This window comes from Polyodon spathula, chromosome 2 (genome assembly GCF_017654505.1).
Source record: "Polyodon spathula isolate WHYD16114869_AA chromosome 2, ASM1765450v1, whole genome shotgun sequence".
NCBI classification, from domain to species: Eukaryota; Metazoa; Chordata; class Actinopteri; order Acipenseriformes; family Polyodontidae; genus Polyodon; species Polyodon spathula.
Genome location: NC_054535.1, coordinates 78,579,023 through 78,605,686, shown reverse-complemented (window position 1 = coordinate 78,605,686; position 26,664 = coordinate 78,579,023). Strand labels below are relative to the sequence as shown.

Genomic DNA, 26,664 nt, shown 5'->3' with positions numbered 1-26,664 from the left:
TTAGTGAACAATGGTATGTTGAAAATACATAACGTACTTTTATGAACGTAATATTTGTATGTCTAATTCTGTATCTATGACAGCTCTTGTCAGTTTGATATTGACCAACACACTTATTTAGGACTAGACCTATTTCAATGAAGTTAATTGCCTGGTGTCAAGCTAATTGGCAGGACAATGACGCACACCTGATTGCAGAGAGAAGTGTTTTGTCATTGCAGCAGCACCGACTGAGAGTGATTACGTCAACCAGACAGATTAGAAAAGGCTTAGAAGAGAGAACTCATTCTATAGCTGGCCACTGATGAGCAGGTGACATTGCAGTCAGCAAGAAAAACAGCAAGCGTAAAGAGAGCCGAGATCATTTTTTTTGGTGAAATGATTAGTGGATTTGGGCCGTCAGTGCTTCTGGGGATTATCGTGGTGGTGTCGGCATGGGCATTATTCATAATACAGAGGAATCTCTTTGGCCAAAAAGGCAAAAGAAATGCAGGAGAGACTAGAGCTGAGGGGCTTCCTGTAGAGGCTGAGGAAAAAACGAACGTAAAAAGCGCAGGGAATTTGGAGAGTCTCTGCATCAAAGAAGCAACAGGTACGGATTAATTAACTGGATGTATGTATTTTTTTGTTTGTTTGTTTCGTTTCTCCTTATCTGGTTGTTTTCCTAATATAACTCGGCATTTAATAAAATTCGGAAAATATCGCCTACTACAATAAGAATTTCTTTACAGCTACATTGGTATTTTTGGTGCACATACAGCGAGTAAGAGCTTTTATATAAACTATTTTGTAAGTTAAGACTGGTTTATTAGTACAGGTAGTACTAATGCAGCAGGATGTCGAGGATATGACAGGCCAGTTTGTTTGCCTGTTTATTTATTTATTTTTCTTTACTTACTGCGTCAGTCTCTGGTTAATTCCATACTCGTGAACCTGACGTGACTCTGCTGGTTGTCATTCCAACTTTCAATTACTTTAACTAGACCCTTAATTGAACTGATTTTGTTTAATTAGACATTTTCAATGTTCAGCTCTTAAACCGTTACAGAGCTGAAGTTACTTCTGAAATGTTTTAGCTAACTTGAAATATGCAGCAGTTTAAGAGCTGAAAACAATTGGTCTAACTTAAGCAAAATGTCAGTTCAGGGAGGGTCTCAAAGTAAGAGTTGGAATGAAAACCCGCAGTGTGTCCCCAGACCGGTTTTGAAAAATCCTGCCCTAACCCAGTGTAAGTGCCATTACATCAGAGCAACACTAAAGCAGGGCTTCTCAAACTCGCCCCCCGCCCTGCGCGCCTCTGCTGGTTTTCATTCCAACCGAGCTCTTGCTTAACTACCATTAATTGAGCTGAATTTGCTTAGCCTTTTTTTTTTTTTTTACTTGTTTTCAGCTCTTAAACAGTTGCAGTTCAAGTTACTTATAAAATGTTATAGCTGACTTGAAATGTGCAACTGTTCAAGAGCTTAAAACAACTAAAAGGGTCTGTTTTAGGCAAATTATTGGTTCAGTTAAGGGTCTAGTTAAATAACTGAGTTTGAAATGAAAACCAGCAGCCACAGAGGGTCCCCAGGACTAAGTTTGAGAAGCCATTAAGGTGAAAGCCAGATAGTTATTAAACCCCCCCTTTTTTTTTTTTTTTTAAATTGGGAATCCCTTGAAACAAGCATTATGCCAGTATAGGTGTAGGCTATCCCATCCTACATCACCCCCACATGAAAAATCTGCAGTCTTAACATAACCCTGCAGATGTGGAATCAGTATTGCACACATTCTTAAAGTGAGATTATTATGTGCAACAGCTACGTTTATTGAATGATAAGTTCTATTCACCTAGAGAATAAAATGACTGTACTAGAAGGTGGCAGTATTGGGTTAGGGGTGAAAGTAAAGGGCATCTAGGAGTAATAAACAGGACTGACAGCAACCTATGTGAAATGGTAAGCCTCCTACCGCAGTGACATGCACTTTGGTACCAAAAACACTAATGTTTGCAATTGAACCACTATTTTAGGTTTTTTGTTTTTGTTTTAGATCATCCTCTGAAAAATGGAGACAACATACAAGAGTCCAAAGAGACATCCAGTGTTCAGGAACCCATGCAAGAGGAAGACATTGCAGCAAGGACTGGTTCTACATCGCCAAATGAAATGGACCTGCCTTCTGTTGACGGACACCATACTGACACTGTGCCTGGCAGTAATGAGCATTTAAGTGAGAAAAGTCAAACCCAGCTCCCAAAAAAAGCAACGCCTGTAGTGGGAATGAAAACGACAGGCTTTAATGCCAATATGGACAATGCATGGGAACCCAGTATGGAAAAAACTGAAGTAAGCATCATGGAGGCAACAATGAATGACGAGTGGATGAAGGGGCTTGACGACAACTCTGGAGATTTGAATGGCGGAGAGAGTACAAAAATGCATGACATGCAATTGGGCATTCACACAGATTCAGGATCTAAAGAGGGTGCGCTGGGAGACCTGGACACCGCAGTTATACAGGAGTCCGTGCAGACAAGCAAGAAGATCTTGGCTGTGTCTCCAATGCCGCAGAATGTTGGTGTATCTTTCCGTGTGCACTATATTACCTGTTCACCGTTCCAGTTGATCGCTGTTACTGGGAACCACAGGGAGCTTGGAAACTGGGAGAACTATGTGCCTCTAAGGCAGGATAAAAATGGATTTTGGTGCAATTCAATTACCCTACCGGCTGATGTGAAAATGGAATGGAAGTTTGTGATGGTGGAGAATGGTAAGATCAAGCGCTGGGAAGAGTGTTTTAACAGATGTTTAGAAACCACCAATGATGACATTAAAGCACACACATGTTGGGGATATCACATGTAATCTGGTGCTGGAATTGTGTAAATTGAGGCTTTTACTGCAAAGGCAAGGCATTCAATTGTACTTCCAGTAGCTTGTTGGCATCTGTTGCAGGAATGTTATGGTGTAAAGTCCTTTGTGGTTTTTGGAGTTCATTGTGGAACCTTTAGCGATGTGCTCACTGTTAGACCAATGAGAGATGTGACAAATAAACTTGTATGTTACCAATTCATGTTGATTATCTGGACAGTGTTTAGTAGAATAATGGCAATATACCTGAAATACAGTAAGCATTTATGCTGTTGTGTGCAAAAAATGGCTTTAAGAGATGGCTGTTTTAAACATGTTGACTGTAATAACTTTAATTGCTTGTAGCTCTCAACTAATTGTCTATATAGAGCAGCTTACACTTGTATGAAATTGGTTGTGCTTGCAGGCAAATGAATAACGTTGAGCGATTTTGATTTAAAGATGGCGTTTCCCCACATGGTGACCCTGTACACTTGGGGGGGGGGGGGAGATATTAACAGTTCAGTTTACGTTCCCAAAAGGTAGTTTTAGCTTCATGGATACACGTGCTCTCATCCCTAATACTGGGTTGACCGATGGGCATGGTCTAGCTATCTGCAGCAATTTAAATTGAGGCTAGACATGAGTCAAGCTCTGCTGTAGCTCAAGAAGCAACAACACTACACATTCAATAGTTGTGGCTTATGATACTGGACATGGGTGCAATGCCAAATCACTGTGGCAAAAGGAAAAAACAATTGCCCAATAGAGTATAAACAAATTGCTGTCTGATGCTTTACCTGAACTAAAATAAGATTTAAAAGCTTAATCCTATTGGAATGGGGAATCTGCATGCAAATGGCATGTCCCTTTTTATATAAGGACCACTCTACATTACTGAGATGTAACTTTTTAGTTATGTTGGGAGGTAGGCAGTTTAAAATAAAACATTGTCACAGTAAAACCATCTTTTAAATCATGCTGTTTCTGTTGACAGTGCTCTTAAAATTAACTACCATGTGAAAATCTGGAAATGTATCTGGTGTATTTACCTAATGATATTCTTTGTTTTCAGGTCTAGTGTGAGCTGATGTCCTAGTCTCACGTGATAGTATGTATCATTTGGTTGTGTTAAGCTTTTAATTCCAATCCTAAAAATACTTTGTATAAGGTGTTTTTCTTTTTTTTCCTGGGGGGGGGGGGTTGCTTTTAAATTAAAGCAACCATTGTTTTATTTGTAAAGTTGTATTAAAGATGGAGAAACAACTTGTGTGGTTTCTTGTTACATATTTGCAAAAATGTATAGAACATAACCTAGTTCTGCTTTTTTTTTTTTTTTTTTTTTTTTTTTTAAAAAAAGCCTTTAAGGCACTCTAACGCATCTGGTTTATTGGGCAGACTATTATAAGGTACCACAATTGATAATTGGAAACATCAAAATGATTTGATTCCCTTCAGTTAGTTGACAGCTTCTCACGGTCTTTCACTTTCTTGATCCTTTTCTCTTGACTTTGGATCATGGAGGACATTTCTGTGAATTGAAATGATTACATTTTATGTATATGTGCTGAAGATTGCATCCATTTCAACTTTGCTTGCCCCATAGTAATTGTAGAACAAGCTGGCAGTTAACATTTCACATGCTCGGAGCATAGCATGTGGATTTTATGGCTAATATCTTATTGCAAGAATAGAAATAAGACTCCTATTGCATAGCAGTTTTGACCATTCCAGGTTTTATTATGAGCCTGATAAGCCACAGTATCGGTAACAAGCCCAGATGGGTCTTAAGCTCATAGTAAAACCTCAAATGGCTCAAACTGCTAAGCGATGGGAGTCTTATTTCCACTTCTATAGTGGGGAGCCGAATTCAGAACCACGTCAAATGTATTGAAAAGGTGATGCTACTTAAGCTTTTAATTGAATCCTAACATCTAGAATTCATAGGAATCCAGACAAAATGCTACTATTTAACAAATTCCTGTGGCATGTACAACTATATCCTTACTCTACATTGAATCAGCTACTTTTTAAAATTATATCATACAGGACTTGTTCCTGATGCATGCCTTTGATCCCATGACTATTACCAGTCTTGTAACCCTTGGATTCTGACCCCCATTTACAGCTTTATTTATGATTGCTTTGACTCAATTTTCAATACAGCTACCCAATGTGCACAACTCTTAACACATAATGATAAACTGAGTGGTAAAATGCAACCATTTACACACATTTTTCCATGCTACTGTACAACATGCATGACTGCAAATCACCTTCCAATCATAAAGTTGCCCTGTCAACCATTAGGACTTCTGTCAAATGCTAACACTTATCTAGTAGAGTTCTTAACTATTTGATCATCTGGTAACAATTGGGTGTCATAATTGCACATTGCTTTCTCTATGTGAGAATGCAAGACAACTTGATTGATAACACTGTATAACAATTTTTTTCTTTTTTTGTTCCTGGGTAGTAAGTGTTATTTCCTAATTGCTTATGCCTCAAAAGTATAGAAAATGGCTATTATTCCCCACAAACTTTGCTTTTGTGACCAGGACAGTGATATTTCAAAATATCACTATTTCCAATGGGAAAACGGGCGAATTTGTGTCTTTTCATTCACATAAAGTCAGAAAAAAACATATCTATCCAAATTAACATGTATTTATACTAAAGTAATACAAAAATGACTACAAAAGATTTAGAAGCGAGTAGTTTTTCGAGATTTACGATTATACTGTAATACAGTATAATCGTAAATCTCAAAAAACTACTCTCTTCTAAATTGCGTTTCAAAGATTAAAAAGAAAATGTTCAAAGGTTCTGATGTTTTGGACACATTATTTGTCTTTACTGCTGCATGGTTGACTCCACTGCATTCATTTTGCAATGTATACAGGATTTTGATCAGTAGTTTGGGTTTTGGTCATCTTTGGACTGCGACATGATATTTGATACAGTTGTGTAGAATATCACTGAATGCTTATTGTACATTATTTAGAATGTTTTATTCTGTAGGTTGCTATAATTTTGCTCATTGTAATGTTGATCATTTGAATATGAGACTTAGACTTTATTTTGATTTGAATTATTTTGTGTTTGACAGCATTATTTGCTTATGGGTGTTTTATTTAGCAATGCTTCAATGATTAAACTTCAGTGATCAAAGCAGCTGGTGTTTTGGAGCTATGGTTTGCTTTTGCATGATGTACAGTGGCTCCCCCTTGGACTTTTCCACATTTTATTGTGTTACAACATGAAATCAAAATGGATTTAATTAGGAGTTTTTGCCACTGATCAACACAAAAAACATCCATAATGTCAAAGTCAAAAATAAAATCTGCAAATTGTTCTAAATTAATTACAAATATAAAATGTGGAAAAGTCCAAGGGGGGGGGGGGGTGAATACTTTTGAGCGCCACTGTATTTATCTAATTTGACACAGTAGTATTTATTTTGCACTCTGCATGGGATTTTGACCCCAAAATGAGCAGCTGGGTATCTAAGGTTGTGCACACTGGAACGCTGGATTGAAAAATGAGTCGAAGCAATTGTAAAAAACTGTAACGGTTACAGCCTCTAATCAACTAGCTAGCAGGACACAAGCTGTATGTCTTTGTATTGATGGTTTTATGATATGAAAAGAGAAAGAATTACTTTTGAATCCATGCTGTTTCTATAGAAATATGTGCAGTGTGTAATACAGTAATTATTAAGTGCATGGTGTAGTTGAGGAAAATCAATCAGCTGTGGGAGACACCAATCTGGTTTCCAAAGACCAGAGATCCCTTTATTGAAAGATCAAAAGTCAAACAAGCAGTGTATCTGGTACACATACATGCAGCTCTGGAGAGGTGTCAAAACCTTCCTCTGAACACTTCTGCTTGTACAGTTGTTTATATAGTTGCATGAAATTGTGCTATATCCTTTGAGGTAGCCAATGGTGATGAGGCAGCAACCTTATCTCTCGTCTCTATTGGTTGTGTCCACCCCCCTCCTGCAGGGAGATGCACCCTTAAACCAAGTCTGCTCATGCGCTGCCACATTACCCAATAAACTAGGTATAGCTGTTAGTCACGTACGCCTTTTGGAGTCCTGCTAATACTTCTGTGCTATTAGCATACATCTTGTAGCATGCGGTTACATGTTGTTGCGCACAGTTTCATAGCTTGTTTTTAACTTAGCACAGCTTTTGCAAAGACAAGTTAGCTGAAGCATATATTTTCTTGATCGCATATTCTTGTACCATATTATAATGCAGTAGTACAGTTTCATACCCTTCAATGGTGTTGTACTGCAATTTACCAGTACAAAGTTTGTATTGTTTTTCTTGTTTGTGAACACTATAAAATAACAGTATATTTTAATGCTCTAAACCATAGGAGATCTGAATACTGTTCCAATTTAAATCTGTATTCATTTTGCTGATATTTCACCCCAGGGAGGATTTATTTATTTATTATTATTATTATTGACATCCTGAAATAAAGTGGAAAGAGATCAGCTAACCGTTTATATTTAGATGTGACGCAATTCCTGTACCTGCAGAGGTCATTGCTGTGAGTACCTTTATTTTTAATCTGTAGATCTTCAACCAGGTTCTGCAGGCTGTCCAGTCTGCCCTGCAGTTTCACACAGGCCTGTCCAGTCATTTCTACCTCCAGTTGTCCTACTAGGAAACAAAGGAATCAATTATCTTTAAGTTTGCTGTTTACGAATCTTCCATCAACTGCCCATTTGGCAACTCTCAACTCCACCAGCCATTCCACTCAACCGAGACTGCTTAAACGATGCAGCAATCAGAATATGTGGTGAATGGACCTTAACATCATTTTTGTCTGGATTGTGTATGCTTGTGAGTAATACCGTTTTCAGCAGCTAATGTAGTAATGACATACTGCTGACTTCCTCCATGGAAGCTCCTCCGCTACGTCCTGGCTGCTGGGGTCTGCTGCTTAGCGGGGCAGTGAGCAGAGAGTGCACTGGAGACCGGGGCACAGAAATAAAGGACGGTTCATATCCTGTAAAACAAACAATCCAAGCAAATGTTAACAGCCCTTGCAATTGGTTATTACTGTAGTTGCCAATGTATGCAAAGTATGCTTTTTTCATTCTAAAAAGTATTTAAACAAATAGAAATTAATAACTCGGCATGTTCATTTCTGTTACAGTTCCTTTTTTGGTTTTGTCCTTTTTCCAACAACAGTATGTTTCCTTTCACCTATTTAGAAAACAGTTTCAATGCAAAAAGATTACTATCTGAAATGCACAGTAATTTAGGGTTGCGCACTACCAGTCATAAGACGTACACTAGTCTGTATACACAGCTTAAACTGGTGTTTTTTTTTAATAGGACATTTAAATATAATTGGTCATCCTAATCAACTATAACAAAAATAAATTATAATAGATGTAACTATGCATTACAGTTTTTCTTCTACCCTTTGGTGTTACATTAAAAAATATTTAGTTTTTTATTCAACACCTATGGTTTCCCAGACCCCATAATCGCTCATCTTGGGCTAACTTGTGGTGTTTTAGGTAAAGTACAATAGTGCTAATCGGGGTGTGTGAAAGCAGCGAGGAGAGTTTAACAGTTAGGATCTGTCCACTATTGTGTGTAAAAGAACATTCCCATAGTGTTATTGTTTACCCCACTGGGACCCTAATTAGATGTTGCTCTTCCACAGTGAGAGCCTGCTGACCGGCTGTTACTGCCCAGTAAACACTGATTATTGGGGCTGTGCAAATACTCCGATTTTGTAGAAGTTCATTGCCGTCGATGGTATATATGAGAGAAATTGATATTTTTCTTGTTGGGAAATAAACCAATTTTTGAGCATTTGCACAGCCCTATGGATTGTAGTAATAATTTCAGTGAATGGGTTAATAAGGTGTAAAGCAGCTAAGTTAAAACGCAGCATCAACTCACCCTCAGGCCCCAGAGTGTTTATACTGAGTTCATCTTCAAGGTCCACAGTATGCAAGCTTGGGGGATCTCTGCAGACAGCAAGCATGGCATAGACAACATTGAAGGGTGCCAGCAGCATGCATTTATTTAGTACTATTAGCAATGTTGGTTATATTAAGCAAGCCAACACATTTATGCCAAAGCTAAATAAACAGTGTGCAGCCAGTCAGTGTCTCGAGGCAGCCCTTACTGCACGCAGCGCCTAGCTCTCTGAGCACCCCGAAGTTACTGAACATGATCTCCAACATCTCATACTGCAGAACATCTTGGCGGTTGTTTCTGCTTCGTTTCTATTGCCTTTCTGCAATGTAGTGCTCAGCGATCTTCATACCTCTGCGATCAGGGCTTCTCACCTGCTGAATCTTACACTTCTTCCATCCGTGCCTTTTGTTGCATCATGCCTACAAAGAAAACAATGATTATCATCATTATTATTAGTATTATTATATGCATTGAACAAGTGGCAGAAAAAGTGCTTGTAGTAAACACACTTCCCAGGCATTGTGGAACATATGGAAGGGTATTAAATTATTAGAGTGAGGCAAAATTAAAGAATAAATAGCTTTTAACTGTTTGTCGCCAGTGGTTCTTATGGCAGTAACTCTCTCCCAGCTTTGGTGCGTGGTGCTCCCCACAGTCACTCGCTTTAAATCAACTCCTAAGATCCACCTGTTCGCTCTTGCTTTCCATGCTCTTTAAGCCTGATATCTGCTATTAGCTGCTTTGTTGCTGCTACTATCTTGCATATTATGTAACTATGTATTATGCAAGTTCCATTGTATTTCATGTACTATTTCATGTATTGTGCACTTTCCACTGTATTTAATGTATTATGTGTTTCTCTGTATTTAAAGTATTATGGATTTTCTTTTTACTGCATCTTGTAAAGCACTTTGTGATGGTGGTCCACTATGAAAGGTGCTATATAAAATAAATATTGATTGAAAGATTGATGTAAATGTCTTTTAACCGGAATTCAGAATCTGCTCCAGTTCTACCTGTAGCTACCTGCCACAGACATACAGTTTGTAACCCGGCCTACAGCAGCAATGTGTCAGTTTAGAAGTAAATGCCAGCCCCACTTCGAGGACAGGCAATGACACTTCGGCCGGTGTACCACAGGGATCAGTATTAGGTCCTCTGCTATTCCTAATCTACATTAATGATTTAGATTCTGGTATAGTAAGCAAACTTGTTAAATTTGCAGACGACACAAAAGTAGGAGGAGTGGCAAACACTGTTGCAGCAGCAAAGGGCATTCAAAATGATCTAGACAAGATTCAGAACTGGGCAGACACATGGCAAATGACATTTAATAGAGAAAAGTGTAAGGTACTGCACGCAGGAAATAAAAATGTACATTATAAATATCATATGGGAGATATTGAAATTGGAGAAGGAATCTATGAAAAAGACCTAGGAGTTTTTGTTGACTCAGAAATGTCTTCATCTAGACAATGTGGGGAAGCTATAAAAAAGGCTAACAAGATGCTCGGATACATTGTGAAAAGTGTTGAATTTAAATCAAGGGAAGTAATGTTAAAACTGTACAATGCACTTGTAAGACCTCATCTTGAATATTGTGTGCAGTTCTGGTCACCTCGCTATAAAAAAGATATTGCTGCTCTAGAAAGAGTGCAAAGAAGAGCGACCAGAATTATTCCGGGCTAAAAGGCATGTCATATGCAGACAGGCTAAAAGAATTGAATCTGTTCAGTCTTGAACAAAGAAGACTACGTGGCGACCTAATTCAAGCATTCAAAATTCTAAAAGGTATTGACAGTGTCGACCCAAGGGACTTTTTCAGCCTGAAAAAAGAAACAAGGACCAGGGGTCACAAATGGAGTTTAGAAAAAGGGGCATTCAGAACAGAAAATAGGAGACACTTTTTTACACAGAGAATTGTGAGGGTCTGGAATCAACTCCCCAGTAATGTTGTTGAAGCTGACACCCTGGGATCCTTCAAGAAGCTGCTTGATGAGATTTTGGGATCAATAAGCTACTAACAACCAAACGAGCAAGATGGGCCGAATGGCCTCCTCTCATTTGTAAACTTTCTTATGGTCAAAGCAGTTTCACCCAAAAAATATCAAAAAGTGTGAAAAAGAAGATCATGTAATTGAAGCTACGCGCTCTATAAAATGTCCCTTACAGTTGAAGACAACAGTGAGGAAATAAGAGAAATAAGGAGCATGTTAAAAGTCTCTCACGTTGCATCCTTTTTTCCCCTTAGGGACGCGAGAGTCTCCACATCAGTGCTGTTCTTGGCAGGAGCCGAGATGTTGCGGTCTTCCTGGATCATGCTCCTCAGCTCCTTCAGAATCTTCTTGATATCGTGCGCTGCATCTGCTTGCACAACTGTGGTTTTAGGCTGCGGAAAAAAGAAATAGACAAGCGTGTATAAAGCAGCTTTCCTCTTCTGTATGTCGTATTAACCCTTTTTTATTGTCTTTCATCTATAAATTTGAGACCAACGAGGGAAGTAGCGTTTTCTCTAGTGCTTACCCAAATACAAGCCCTTCAGGTGCTTACTCTGTGGTGCTTCTTAAACACTGTGACACATACCAAACATGAACTCAAGTACAAGGACCATATTGGTCATGTTTTGTAACTTTCTTAACTTCTATTAGCTTTACTGACTTTATTTCAGGTCCCTCTTTTATTGTAATTTTTTTATAAGTAATCCAGGATATGAAGTATTGAAAAAACAACAGTATACATGTTTCTGTAGGTCATATGATCTGATTGCAGTTAGAGCATTGGAGTGAGTTTGAACAAGGTACCCCTCATTGTTGTCTTTGAAAAGAGGGACTAATAAGACAAATTAATAAAAATAATAATAAAAAAAATTGTCCAATGTAAAAACTCTATGTGTTTGCTTCTGTAAACAAAAAAAAAAAAAAAAAAAATACAAGAGCTGCAGTGATTTTGCAGATTTAATATAGGTGGAAAATATCAGTACGCCAGACTTACTGCAGAAAGGTATCCAGAGGTGAGCTCGGAGCTCAGCAGGTTGGCAGTGTAAGCAGATGGATGTTGTGATGTTCTGTACTTTGGACCCTGAAGTTCCTTGAAAAACAAGAAGATGCATTTACTCTTTGCAAACAACACACTGAGTTGAAAGAATAAGCTAGAAGGAACTGTGATCAAGACTAACCCAGTAACAGACTTTAAACTGCCTTAAAGTACAATATTACACATATGAACACATACTCTGCAGAATGACTATGTGTGGTTTACTTCCATGAGGAAATCCAACTCAGAAACTTAGCACATCTAATATTGAAATGTATCCCCATCCGACAGGCAACTACCAACATTCCTACCGAAGATTGTGACACGCAGACCTTGAGGTGCCTAAATAACATGCTGTTTGAAAACATAGGGTTCGAATTTAGTTTGTCAGAATTAACAGTATACACCACCTCTGGAATAAGAAAGACTCAGACATTTAATATGTGGAATAATACCTCTATTTAATCTCTTTTTCTTTCTCTACTTCCATTCAAACTGAATTCAAGACCTTACTTCCCAGTAAGTGAAGGAAAAGATGGTCTGTTTCGAAGCAGGCCAGCTTTTAATAAACAAGAAGAGAGGATCTTGAAAGTCATCTACCTTCACATCCAAAGCATGCTGCAGTTTCAGACGCATACATTCCTGCTCTTGTTGCTGGATTCCGACTTGGCATTCAGCAAACCGATCACATGCCTGCTGAATTTAAATGCCAACAAGCAACACTTGAGCACTCCACACTGCTGCACAAGTCATGTGATGTCAGTATCAAGAACCACAAAAAAAAATATTACCATTACCTATATTCACAGCAATCACATCATAGCACAACCAATACAATATATATCTCAGCCAATCACGTGTCATCAGTGTGTACCAAAAGTTTCACCAAACCTGAGTATGTGGGTCTAAAAAAATGATTACAAACATAATGAAAGTGTAGGTACAAAACTGAATCTTATTTTTTTTCAGTTTTCTAAAGGATTCAAAGACTATTTCTCCCAGGGTGTTTGTTAAAACAAGGAGAACCCACTAAAAGTTAATGCACTTAAGCAGTTTTTCCCACACAGTACCATTTTTCTCCTGAAGTTTGTAATATTCACTTCTTTGCGCAATCCCTCGTCATTACCCTCACAATAGGGAACTAGTCCAGACCTCTGTATGGCACAAAATAATTTGCTTACACAACGAATACTGTAAAACTGATTGAATTCCACTTCATCTGCACATGAGTACAAATACAAACACTCGACAATTAATTCATTTGGCATTGAAACTATACCGGAGTCCCCCCCACGATTTCCTTCTGGTGTAAAGGCAAGTGGTAGCGAGTTCAACGGGGCTCCTGTTGCGTACTGAAGTCTAGTGTGAAAACATGACTAGGATTCCTGTTACCTTTGAGAGGGCATCCTCCAGTCTGATTTCTTTTTCCTTTAGATGTTTCTCCAAGGACTGGACGGCTTCTAACTCTGTCATCAACTTTTTCTTCTCTGCTGATACACTAGTCAGCTCCAGGTTCAATCTGTTGATTTCAGATTTCATGAAACGTTTCTCCTGTAGGAGAATGTAATAAAGAAAAAAAACTAAAGCAACAGCAACTTTTTTTGAAAAATACAGCAAACTTCTGTCAAAACAGAGCAGGTTTTAACCACTGTCACAGAAATCATCTGTGATTATAGCCCAAGCCTAAGCCCCCAATACTTTGTGTTTAATGTGGAAATAAGGCTGTATTGTGTGGATTTATTTTTGCTACTCTTTTAAAAGTTTTAAAGTAAGAGTTGTGTTGATGGAATGCAAATAGATACAGCCTGTCCTTTAATGTTTGATTGATCACTAGTTTAGATGCAGGTCATAGAGCAGCGTTGTAAGGTCAAAGGAAATCTTCCTCTTAGAAAGCTGGGACAGCCTTGCCTTGGCAATGTTTTTGACAGTCTCCTCCAGAAAGTGAATCCTGCTTTGCAGAGCATCAATCTGCCCACGCTTGGCTGTGATCTGCTTCTGCATTCCCATGGCAACTTTCACCGCTGTGAAAAACACAGAGATTTACAACAGTGATCAATACAAAAACATTATCCGATTACCTGGAACAATCTGTTGTGTTTAAACACTGAAATTACAAGTCAAGTAGACAGACTTTTCAGCTAGTGCCTTCATCAGTTTACTGACGACGCCATGAAATATGCAACAAATGCCTGCGCAGTTTGACCAATTCATACTACTGCTCAATCAAAATCAAAACATAAATGAAACATCAACACCTTGACTTTCTGGTACAGTTTATTTTGTTTCAATGATTAGGTGTTTCAAGTTATGGACAGTAGTTTCATCACAAACCACAATACTTCACAAATTTTAACAATACTTCAATACAATTTCCCAGATGTACCCTCCCATAACTCAGCAACAAGTGTCAGTTATATCAAGCAGTAATGTCTCTGCATTGTGTTTGCTTAATTTACCTGTGCAATATTGTGCAGTGACACCATTACTGGTATACCTGTGCCCATTGAGACAGCATACAGTTAAATACATATTGCATTTAGTTTGACAGAAACACCACAGATGAGATCTTGCAGAAATCTTCTTACTTGGTTGTGTTAGCATGGACAGGTGCAAACCTCCAAAAAAGAAGACCATGTTGATTTATAGTTCTGAAGCCAGAGATCAAGAGCCGGACACTTAATACTCCTGCAAGTACATCACTTCAAGTAATGCTTACCTTTCGCTGGCAAAGGGCTACTAACTGAGGCCAGGCTAAAGCAACAGCTGTAAAAGTCAGGTGGGTTTGTAAGGTGAGCAATATACTGATTCTGCACTGGCACTGCTCTTTAGTTTACCAGTTTATTTTCAGTTTATCATCCTTACACATGTATGCATTTACTGAGCTTTACCACAGTTAACCATGGTTTTGACAGTACCATGCTTTGCCGTATTCAAATTTCTATGCGTTCCTGTGTTTACCATAATATACTATATAAAGGTGAGGCAAGTCTCTTGCCCCTTCCAGGAATCAGGAAGGGTTATACATTACCACATTAGGAAAGTCTCAGCAGATATCATTCCCGGTGTCAGTGAGTGCTGATGATTAGGCAGCCCCTTAGAATTCAGTTTAATCACAATGTAAATATCGTGGCACTGTTTAGTTCCTGTGGAGGTAGGTCAGGCAGACGCAGTATGTGGTTTGGGGTTTGATAGGTTGTTCAATTTCATGAGGTTGGATGGGGAAGCGATGGAGTCATCATTAATAAACTCCATTCCCCTCCTTTCAGGGGAAGCAGACACTAGGACACATTTAAAGGGTAAAGCAGCAAATGCACAGGTGTTCAGAGGGTGTGCTCATCACTTCACACTTCTCTAGTTTAAGATGTTCAAGTGCTTCCTCCCGCTCCTGTCCCCACACCCCCTGCTTATTATTTCAGTGGTATACCATGGCTATCGGCTCCCTCCAGCGTCTTCAGTGTGCGCTTTGTTTTCTCCAGCTCGGCATTGGCATTTCTCAGCTGCGAATTCAATCTGGCTGTGGCGTTTTCCATCTCCTTCATTTTACTGTGATGACTCTTCTTCAGTGCTTCATGCTGCTCTGTAAAATACACAAAGTGAAGACAGTGCCCATCACAAGGCCCCTGCATAGGACTTTATGAGGGATAGGTCGGGTTCTAATAGCTGCACTTCTTGAGCTGAACCCAAATATAACACAATTCCAGCATTAGGAGAAACCAGACCCTTCTCTTCTCCTGCGTGAGATGCATATCCCTGATGAGCTGCCTGTTTGTCACACGTACACTTTTACTTATGTCTTGAAAACTGCTCAAAGAGGAGTGAAATGATTCTACTGGAATGAATACAAAGACAAGACAGCAATCTTTGCCAAAAAGTTAACCCCACATGCCAGCACATGCTAGGGAGCATTCACATGTCTGATTGGATCTGAGATACACTGAAGATTTTTAAGTGTTTTTGTGCCTCTTATTTTTTAAAGCAACACATTGTGTATGATCTGCACTCAAAGCTACTGCTTTGTCAGATTCAGAATGTGGAACAGGGATCATTAGTATGGGGTAAAGCTACCTGGTAGCAGCTGAAACAGGGAACACTACTTGAGCAGAGCAGAGAGACAAAATAAAAAGGCTGTTAAAGTGAGACACTCATCATCTCAATTTGACATTAATCCAAAGAGGACCGATTACAGTACATGAAAAAAAAACCTATGAAATCAGTGTGAAAAGTCAACAAATGACAAGGGGCTTATTTCATAAAGTAGAATATTCCCTATCTAGTATATAGACATCTGTTTATGATAATGTAACAAAGTGGATATCACTGTGTTTTATAAACATATAATGGCACTTCGCTGTGTTACTGTATTGAGCGCCAAGAACTGACTCACAATGACACATGACCCGGCAGTGCACCAATACCCCTAGTAGTTACTGGTAATGTATTTCGTCAAGACTATTTAGATTTTTACCAGCCAAGACAAGGTAAGTCAGTACCACACCTCTTCATTACATAACATTTATAAACACCGTAACAAAAGTATGTCACCTTGGCCTGCACACATAAAGTATAAAATAGCATCTCATAATAAAATCTGGAGCCGTGGTTCCCAAGATACACCGTAGTCTTCAATACCTTAGTCAATTCGCTGTAGGTACAGTGATACAGAAAGTCCAACGCCTAAACTCACAGTATCATGAAAAACATGCCTAAGCAAAGCTACGACAAATTTATGCCAATCCTTAGGATCCTTGACTTTTGGATTCAAAGAAAATTAGATTTCGAAATGTCACATTTTTCAATTGTTTTTCAGTTTTTCGTTAAGTATATGTAAAACTACAAAGCGGTATGCAATTCAATATGTTAACGTTATTCAGCAGGTTTCACTTGACTTTATGAAGAAAAATGATTTAATTCTATAGGGTGCTGCAAATCTTTTGGCAAGAGCCAGTACCTGTGAGTCTGGCAAGCTCTCTGCCCTTGCCCTCAAGCCTTGCTGTGAGCTTCTCCTTCTCCAGAGTGAAGGCTTTGAGACGCTGCTCCTTCTCAGAGTCCCTGGTCACCAGCTCCCCGACTCTCTCCTCCTGCTTCTCCACTGCAGCCTGAACCACACAATGGCAAAACACATGGCATTGCTGCTGAGGCTCTGCAGCTGCTTATTTAACACGTTCTAGACGAAATGTCACATATTGTACTGTGAACAAAGGAACCTTAACTTTAGAGTTACTACAGTGAGATGGATTATATAAACAAATCATCTAATGGAACCCTATAAATATTGCACCACAGTTTTTTTTTCGTTTTTTTTTTACTTTAGCCCCAACAGAAACAAAACAGTATTTATATGTTTAAAGTATTGTACATTTTAGTGCTAATGAAAGTTAATGGACACTACAGCAGAGCGCGATGAAAACTGGGTTGAGTGAGCCTCACTATAAAGCTCTACCACTGCAGCTCAATCCTGAAGTTCACATATTTTGCGATTTTGTTTTTAGTTTCAAAATCGGACCATCTTCATCAAATACTGTGTGTTTTGGCTACCTCTCCACCTAAAGCAAAACTTAACTAATTCCACTCCTGTGATAAACAAAACCACAAACCTGACCTTTAAACGCTGAATGTCAATTTTGCGTTCGCTCAGCTCATTCTGAAGCTGTGTCTTCTCGTTGTGCATGACTTCTGCGTTGCGGCTGTGCTGCCCAGCGAGTTTCGTCACATTGTCCATCTGCTGTCGGATCAGCTCCACCATCTTCTCCCTTTCACTCAGCTTCAGTTTCAGTGTCTCAGCCTCCACCTTCATGGTCTGCAGAGAGCCCAACCCCTTCTCCAGATTCTCCTGGTAGTGTTCAATCTCTGTCTGCTTCAGCTGCACCTCCTGGCTCATCTTCTCCAGCTTCAGCTGCAGACTCCTCCTCTCCTTGTGGTTTTCCTCCAGGGCCTGCTCCGTCTGTGCCAGGGTGGTCTCTAGCTGCCCCGCCTTCTCCTGGGACACCCTGTGGCTCTCTGTGATTTTTTGGAGCTGCTCTTTAGTGGCATTCAGCTGGCTCTTTAGAGAGGATGCTTTCTCCAGCACCTCGTTCTTATCTTGCTCTGCCGCTAGCTGTGTAGAAACACAGGGCCCAGTGAATCAGAGTTTTATGTATTGCTAAATGGAAAGAGCAACTAAACAGAACCTAAAATGCATTTTGACAAATGTGTCCACTTTCTATATTCAAACCTCTCGGGGTTATTTATATGCAAGTGTAAAGGTAAAAATAACTTTAAAAATATATAAATAAATAACTGTATACTACTAGCAAGAAACAACTTAGATTTAGGATTTTTTTGCCACACTAATATCACAATTTTTTTATTTTTTTTATTTCACAATTTATATAAAAACAGGGCCAATAGTCTTAATGCCAGTATTTGATACTTCCAGCATCTGTTTTTTTGTCTTACACTTTATGAATGAATATAAACCATCCCTGTTTGTTGTCAGGTTTACCTGGCGGTCTATCAGGACGCGGCACTCCTCTTTCATGCTTTTAATCAGGGTTTCTATTCGCTGTGCCTCCATGCTCCTGCCATCCAGCTCCCTCCTCAGGTTATCAACCGTGATGCTGTTTCCAGACTCTCGCTCCCACAGACGCTTGTTCTGCTCCTTCTCCATGTTCAGCTCTTCTCTGGTTTTACGCAGATCACTCTGAAGTGAAAATCACACACTTTTAAGGAGCAAGTCTGAGTCTGTCTTTATTGCCTTATTATTTTCCATTCTACTGAAATAACCCTTTGGAAATGTCCCTGCCGAGGAATTAGCAGCGCTTAAGTGGAGGTGGCGACAGTAGACGGGTAACAAATAACAGATAATGGCAGTATATTTTTTGTATAAAAGACATGGAAGTTGTGTTGAAGTAGCGTGTTCTGGCCGGTAAAGCTGCATACCATCAGCTGGTGGAGCTGTGTGTCCAGATCTCCGGAATCCCGGCTGTATTCATCCCGCTCGCTCCGAGCACTCTCCACCTCCGAGTAAGCCAGGATCAGCTTCTTCTCCAGATCCTCGATCTGTGAATGACAACAAATACTGCAATCTCCTTTTCTGTTACTATTTACTGTACACTTTGGTACAGTATATGGGGATCCTAAACATCTAAGTATATACTTAAATAGGTTACTCTTAATGTGGTGCCACCCATCACCTGCTCAAACTCAAAAATATACTTGATATAAAAGGATCCATTACGACACATCTTCCTAAGTACTCGGTGCATCTCAAAACCAGAACCTGTTAAGCAGGCCAGTTCCAAATAAGGATCCTGCAGGTTTAGGTATGGCTGCACTCGTTCACTATAGAAATTCTAATTAACTTCTAAACAAACATGTTCCATACTCCTGATTGCTAGGTTTGACTTTCAAATGATCAGGACGAATCCAGCCCTTCCCTGCCAGACACTACTGTACAGAACTGTAAGGTCAGAACAGTTTTTTCATCAGTTGTGTTGAGCACAAACCTTGTCCTCGTACATTCTCTTGGCTTCTCGTAATTCAGAGCGTAGCTGGGAGACGGTGGACTCCAGCTCAGTGAGCTGACGCAAGTACATCACGTTCTGATTTGCTGCCTGTTCTCTATCGAAATACACAACACATGTGCAGTTGACTTAGGCGGCTAGCAAACTTTAAAATCATTTTATTAAGAAACCTGACCAAGTAAATTGTGATTTTGCCCCACAATACTGGGAGGTCTGAAGTCAGTACGGTGTTTATCTTGGCACTTACTGTACAATAACCAGCTGTTTCTGGATGCTGACTGCATTGCTGTGAGATCTGGTCAGTCTGTCAGTCAATGCTGCCACCTCCTGTTCATGACTGAGAATGAGCTCCTGCACCCTGGAAGAGAACAACTCATTTCATTTCAACAATAAACCAGAAATACAACATACTAAACTTTGAAATAGGAACCAGACTTGGATATCTACTGTACTAAGAATTCCAGAGACATGTAATATTAACATATGTTAGTACAATAATTGTAAAAATGTAATTGATTAACCATAGCTACACATCTTGTTTATATAGGGTTGAACAACTCCCAAGTTGCATCTGTTTACGCAAAATATTCAGAATGGACTTTTCCTTTGAAAACACAGTACTCCCTGTTGATAAGGCGGCACAGGTTATAAGGCGGTATGGTTAAGGCTCCCATTTGCACCATAACACCATTACACTAGCACATGCGTTCTTGTTATAAGTCAGAAAACTAACTGCGCAGTCTCTTGCCTACAGCTCCAGGGTGTAATGCCACAGTTACTATTTCCTGTTAACTTCAAATAAAGGTAAAAAAAAAAAAAAAAAAAAAAAGATACTAGGGTTATCTTTCCATAAAGATAGTTAGCATTGAAAGAGTTAAAGGGAAAGCCAAATCTGAATTTCAAAGAAGAAAAGCCAGGGGAAGTTACCGTTCCTGGTGCTGTTTGATAACAATATCTCCTTTGGTTTGAGAATCCCGTTTAAGAGTATCAAGCTGGTCTTCCATCTATAAATAAAGAGCAAACATTACAATCTTGTTACATCCCAACATTAATCCAAGAATCAATGGCAACGACACATTTCCTTAAAAGGCACACTGGTCTATTATTACACACACATTTTCTATACACTTCAAAGTATTAATGAATGTGTAGTTACACTGTGGTTTCTATTTACTAATGTGAACAACATGCACTTAACTAACTCTGTGAGTATGAGGATAGAATTCTACACATTAACAAAGATCACTTCCTGTTTATCTGTTGAAGTGCATCTGAAAACATTATACTAGCTTAAACTTCTAGTATGTTAGTAAACAGAACTGACTTTCTTGTGCTAAAAGCAGTGCAGTTACATGGACCTCAATGGAGTCAATGTGATAGACAGCAAAACGATGGAAGTTGTTATGATCACATAAAAAGCCTTGGGTATTTTCCCTTAAAGTGAAACTATATTGTTTTATTAGGACAGAGAAATGAAAACTCATCACATTCGTACCAGCTTGACCGACTTAACCTTTCAATGGACACTGGGTACATCAAGCAAAACGAAAGGTCAGACAAAGAGACAAACATTTCCAGTTCTGAATGCTTCTGAAGCAGGAATGCCACTACAGTGCCAGCCTCTACTGGTCTCCCGCTTCCATTTCTAACCCAGCTCTTCAGATTACCACAGCCCTTTTGGCTTGTGCTCTTAGGGTCCTGACTGACTGTGTACCACTGCAACATCGTTTCGTAATCTCCAGTTATAAACACAGTAGAACGCCCTAATTATCTACTCTGTTGCTCTTTCAGGATACACTGGCAGATTGCCAGCTGATGGAGGGAAGACTCTGAGTGCATACAGTCTGAGACACTCCAGGACTTACTGCGAGCTGAAAGTGATCTGGACACTACAGAAAGCTGAGAGGCAGGGAAATACATTTCAAAACCTTAACAAGCAAAACTGTTATGCCCAAAACACATTGCTGAAAAACACTGCCTAATCTGCTTGTAGGTACGCTAATTGATAAAACTAGTTAAAGTACACAAAACATTATTGATGAGATTTACCAGTTTTCTGTAAGTGTGTCCTGAATCTGACCTGTTGTGCACTTCCATTCACTATGTAGATATCACACAGTTTGAAAAAGGCATGTTAAAAGAAGCATGCAATTCAATTTAATTTATATATTTCATATACAACACTAGATTAAAGAATAGTTTCCTTATTTTCAGGTTTGTGTTTACATTCTTATTCCATTTTACCTAAACTGCAAAGCATGTCAGTCATTGGGGGAAGAAGAGTTTCACTCTCAAGGTGTATGTAGTAAACATGCAAACCGAACGTAGTTAACACAGAAATGGAACGGAATGGAATGCTAGTCACTTACCGGGAGGAGCTCCCTTTTGAGACAGGAGACCTCTGCTTCAATGTCGCGCAGCACCTTTCCCACAGCGCCACCTAGGTTGTGGGAGGGCAGGCTGCCGATGTCCTCATGCTCGTAGACCTTCCTGCCGCTGCGCTCCTGGTAGCTGAGCAGTGAGGAGCGCACCTCCTGCAGCACCATCTCCTGCATCTCGCTCTTCTGCCGCTGCTGCTCCGCCCTGATGGTGGCCTCTTCTAACGTGACTTGCAGCTTGCTGATCAAGTCACCTTGGGATTTTGACTCCCTATTTCTGGTGTCATTGGTGGAGAAAGCAGACTTCCATTGGCTGGTTAAATTATATTATAATACCAGAAGGGATAATAGATACTATTTTAAACACAAACCACCTGTCTTCAAACATAACGTCCGTACTTTAGGATTGTATTTTAAGTCTAAAGATTTTAAATGTAATTAAGCAAGCACAGAAATGGCTCACGCTACTATGTTTCAGTGCAAGATTAATTAGACACATCTTTTGTACAGATTTCTTACAGTGAAGGCTCACAGAAATGCCTGGAAATGCTATCAGTTTAACACAAGAACAAGAAAATACAGTAGCAGCTGAGCACAAATAAACTTGGTCCATGGCTTAAACCACAACAACATGGTCTTTTCTAAGATATTTAAAGGCCTTTAATTGCTTAGCCAGGTATCAGTATAAAAAAGCAATGATATTACTGGATTATAATGATTACATTTCATTCCACTCAAAGTAGGAAGTACCAGTGACACCAGGCAATGGCAGTGATCCATTGTGATGTAATTTCATTCCACTCAAAGCAAAGCAAGATGTCATTGTTTGCTCTAACTGTATACATGATGTGACTAACTTTTTGTTCTAATTCAATGAACACTGTAGTGTACTCACCTCCAGAAAGGCACACTAATACACTCACCTTTCAAAGTGTTGCACTGCACTTACAATGGTGTAAAAAGATATGTCTTAATGCTAACATGGTGGGATTCAGGTGACAGCACAAAAAAAAAGAGCATTTATATATCCTGCCTAATGTAAGGCATATGCCACTGTGACGGACAGCTGTGGTATGCTTTTTCATTGAAAAGCTACTGTATGCTAATCCTATTTCTACGTGTACAGCAGCTAGGGTAAAGGCGCTATTGGTTAAAATCTAATTTTACATCTGTATAATAACATTGTCATTGTGATGCAAATTATGTCGACTTTTGCTTTCCAAGACTGATGTCTCCTCTCTTCTAGTATAAGGTTTGTTTGTACCGGACATACTTGTGACAGATCATCTTTCAAAGTAAAACAACTAAGGCGATTGGTATTTATTTCATGTTTTTTTTTTTTTTGTCTGGATTATCCACAGAGAGTTCCAGTAGATATGCAATTAGCAGGAGAGGGCTGGAGCAGCTCTGTTTACCTGATATCAGCCTGGCAGGTTCTCTCCAGCTGCACCTCCTGCAGTTTGGTCTGCAGCTCGACGCTAGACTGGTGGAAGTAAAACTTCTGCTGCTCATTGAGTTCATGGGCCTGCAATACACAAAAAGAACTTGAACATCACTTTCACTGTCTGGAAGAGACGGATGTATATCGTACACAGGTGATGGTACTAGACGCTTATGAAACAACACTATGAAACTTGATAGAGATACTGCAAAGTGATGTAAAAAGCTGTAAATACAAAATGGGAAAAGCATGAATCAACCTCCCCAGTAACCAGGTAACATGAGCCATGGTGACACTGTGTCAAATGTTCTATTCCCAGGTGAAGAGAACAGAACTCTTACCCTTTTGCTGCCCAGTGTCCAATATATTTGACATTGAGAAAAAGGCCATTAAATAGGTATGGGAACATACCCAGGGCAGTAAAGGGTTAACCGTTTTCTAGAAGAAGCAGAACACTTGTTCAGTGTCCCTTGGTGTCCCATACACTGTTATGGACAAATACTGTGGATTGAGCATTTATATTTGAAGCCGGCTGGGCTGTGCTGAGCTGGAGTACTGGCTCTGACCTCACTCAGCCTCCTTTGCAGCTCCTTGACTTGCAGACTGTACTCTTCAAGAGCCCGCTCCAGGTGCTCCTTCCCAGGGAAGGAGATGCTCCTCCCAGTGGCTGCAGGCTCCGGCCTGTATATCATGCTGTTTTTACTGTAGGGGCGCTCATGATTTGACACAGATATGTGGCAGGAAGTCAGTAAGTCCTGGGCATTTAAACAGTTATCTGGAAATTAAAAAAGAGAAAATGCAAATGAGTTACTGTTTGCTACTGTGATTTTTATAACACTGTTACCGCTGGTCTCACAAAATTCATGTCTAAAATGTTACTTTTTCAAGTACCTGTGGTTAAGAGGTAAGTTTTATAATACAACGATGCGGTAAGAAGCTTTTTTTTCTGGGACAGTTGTGAGAAGTGGTGGGCAGGGAGATCACTAGCCAAGGAAATGTGGATACAAATATCAAAATAATACCATGTTTTAAAATGAGAATGCTGTAAAAAAACAAAGGCAAGGTCTATTCAATTTGTATAAACCGCGGTGGATTTAAAACTGTGTTTAATCAATAATAAGGGTCCTTAAAGAGATCTACCGGATGACTGAATTGGCAGCATTATTTAGATCTGCCTTTACTCTCCATCTAGTGACTTCCACTTGCACTTGCACAGCCTTACCCACAGAACGGTTGAGGCTGACTGCCTGCTCATGAGAGGTCCCTCCGAGTGAGCGGCCCATTCTCTCCATGGTGAGTTTCGTTGCCTGTTCCACCTCCTCCTGCAGTCTCTGTGTCTCTCTTGTCTGTCTTTCCAGATGCTGTCTATTAGGGAAATCCATTTGGAGAATATTAGAGAAACATGCTTATAAGCATTGCCACATCAAAGCAACAACAACAAAACAATACCAGGGTGACCAGGGTAGATAACCAATGGAGCATTAGCTAAGGGGAAGGTCATATCAGATTGAATAGTTTGTAAAGATGAAGTAAAATGGACATGTCCAGAGGTTTAAACAATGTGGTAGCGACATGTTCTTTACTGGGAGAGTGATAGAACACAGCAATGTACCGACTATAAATACACTTTTAGTCAAAGTATGTGGTCTGTATCACTAATATCGCCAGAAGTTAAAACCGCGGGGCAGTAAAAGGGTTAACCTGACTAAGGAAATCAAAGCATACAGAAGTGTACAAAAAAAAAAATAAGATAATAACTCAAAGTAAATTGTCTCTATACAGCAGTAGAAAAGTCAGTATGGTAGCCTTGTTAAGTCTGGTGGCAATTTCATGGTCACCAACAGCAACACATCAAATATGAAGCCACTATCTCAAAAGGTTCCTGAGATATGAGGCTTTGACACTGTGGCTGCATTGCAGCTTTGATTTTTTTAAATGTTGTTTGATTCCTTTCAGAAAACAATGGGGGAAGCGAAACGCTCCAAAATAGTGTTCCTGAACCTCCGAAAAAAGAATAAAAGCAAATACATCGAGCAAAGCACCTCAGTTCATCTGTGCTTTTGTTACCGGTTGAAGTGGAGCCAATACCTGAAAAGAAGAAAGAACAACATTTTAGAGCACTAAAAGTACTGGTAAAAATGAGACACAGTAAATGGTTGATAAGGAACACAATTATATGATGAGGTTGCTCTGCAGTGTTCAACAACCACATTCAGTTTTACAGTAAAATATTCTCTAATGCGTGTTTACTACATTGTTCCAGTGTTCAGTCTAGTTAGCACAGATCATTCAGTTATGCTTACGTCCCCCAACAGTTTTACAGGGCTAAGATACTATAGCCCACTTCTTTAAAACCTCTTTGTCTCTATTTCACCCTGTGAGCAAAACAGACACGCCCTTACCATTACTTACAGAAGTGACACTATTCACTATTCATTAGTGATACAGTCTAAGGTCAGTCATGTCCCAAAGCTAACTAAGTGTTAAGATACAAACTATGAGCAGGAGAAGAAAAAATTATCCTCCAGATGACCCTAGGCTATAGTTACCTCCAACATCAGGTTTTTCTCCATAATACCCCTTTGAAGATTGCTGTATGCTTGGCAGGAAAAGGTTTGTCTCTCTTTCTGCTGAAAGACTGCCAGGTTCTGTAATTCACATATTTCACGGCATTTTTTATACATTAAACAAAGCTAAACACAGCCCCTAAATTATCTTATAGCTATATTTAATGTTTCTAAATCAGATTCATGGCGATCTGACAGGCAGACAATTAGAGGTTTACACACAAAGGAGTTCTGGGGCAGTACTGTTTTATAAGGAAAAAAAACGTGATGTGAGTTGATTTTCTAATGACATTAACTTCTAGTACAAAACTGCATTTTTTTCTACAGATTTCTAGGAAACCTATCATTTGTATTAGTAGCACCTTCATATTGTTGACGTTAATTTAAATATATCATTGATTTCTTCAAACTACTTCCTTACACTTAACACTTACTTTCAATAGCATAACTTTGTGTCTCGTGTACAGATGATCCGAGCACAGACACCCCAACCTGCATTCCAGATCCAGTTGACAAACTGAAGCTGTTTGTGACAAAAGAAGTGTCATTTTCACGTAGGTATTCCGATGACATCATAGGTAGGCAATACCTGAATACATAAGAATTAAATAAATGTAAAAAGTCTACTTCTTCAGTTTAAACAGCGATATCATCTCTCCTGATCTCAACCGGGAATGCTGAACAGTCTTCATTACCAAGGCAACAGAGGTAAACCATTCGTTATCGCTGCTTCTCCAGTCTGGGATTCATGTGTGTGTTTGTCCTGAAACATATATATAATTTGTAAAACGAACATCGTTATAAGAAAGGCTATGCGCTTTGTATTCTAGAATTTCAATCTGTCGGTTTGTCAGCCATCTCTTTCAGCTGATGTTGTCACAAAGGCATCTGTTACTACTAGCGCCAGAGCCGCCGCTTTTGAACAGTTTCTTCTGTTACAATCCTAGAACAGAGG

At 39.4% G+C, this 26,664-nt stretch overlaps 2 protein-coding genes across 2 annotated transcripts; one reads left to right on the top strand and one right to left on the bottom strand.

Moving 5' to 3' along the window:
- The first annotated feature begins 107 nt into the window (after nucleotides 1–107).
- Nucleotides 108–4,097, top strand: LOC121301407 (starch-binding domain-containing protein 1-like). The gene is made up of 2 exons (XM_041230785.1): nucleotides 108–592; nucleotides 2,032–4,097. The coding sequence occupies exons 1-2, from the start codon at nucleotides 379–381 to the stop codon at nucleotides 2,844–2,846; spliced, it is 1,029 nt and encodes a 342-aa protein (XP_041086719.1). The 5' UTR covers nucleotides 108–378; the 3' UTR covers nucleotides 2,847–4,097.
- LOC121326975 (coiled-coil domain-containing protein 158-like) lies at nucleotides 3,937–26,345 on the bottom strand. Its single transcript, XM_041270683.1, has 25 exons — nucleotides 26,144–26,345; nucleotides 25,692–25,790; nucleotides 25,185–25,230; nucleotides 24,365–24,507; nucleotides 23,709–23,917; nucleotides 23,117–23,226; nucleotides 21,693–21,978; nucleotides 20,251–20,327; nucleotides 19,571–19,681; nucleotides 19,306–19,420; nucleotides 18,740–18,859; nucleotides 18,303–18,500; nucleotides 17,421–17,915; nucleotides 16,770–16,917; nucleotides 15,246–15,398; nucleotides 13,730–13,842; nucleotides 13,214–13,372; nucleotides 12,422–12,517; nucleotides 11,780–11,875; nucleotides 11,017–11,177; nucleotides 9,160–9,207; nucleotides 8,571–8,835; nucleotides 7,734–7,953; nucleotides 7,403–7,507; nucleotides 3,937–4,362 (listed from the first exon to the last, which is right to left on the bottom strand). The coding sequence occupies exons 1-25, from the start codon at nucleotides 26,283–26,285 to the stop codon at nucleotides 4,286–4,288; spliced, it is 3,792 nt and encodes a 1,263-aa protein (XP_041126617.1). The 5' UTR covers nucleotides 26,286–26,345; the 3' UTR covers nucleotides 3,937–4,285.
- Nucleotides 26,346–26,664: the final 319 nt, after the last annotated feature.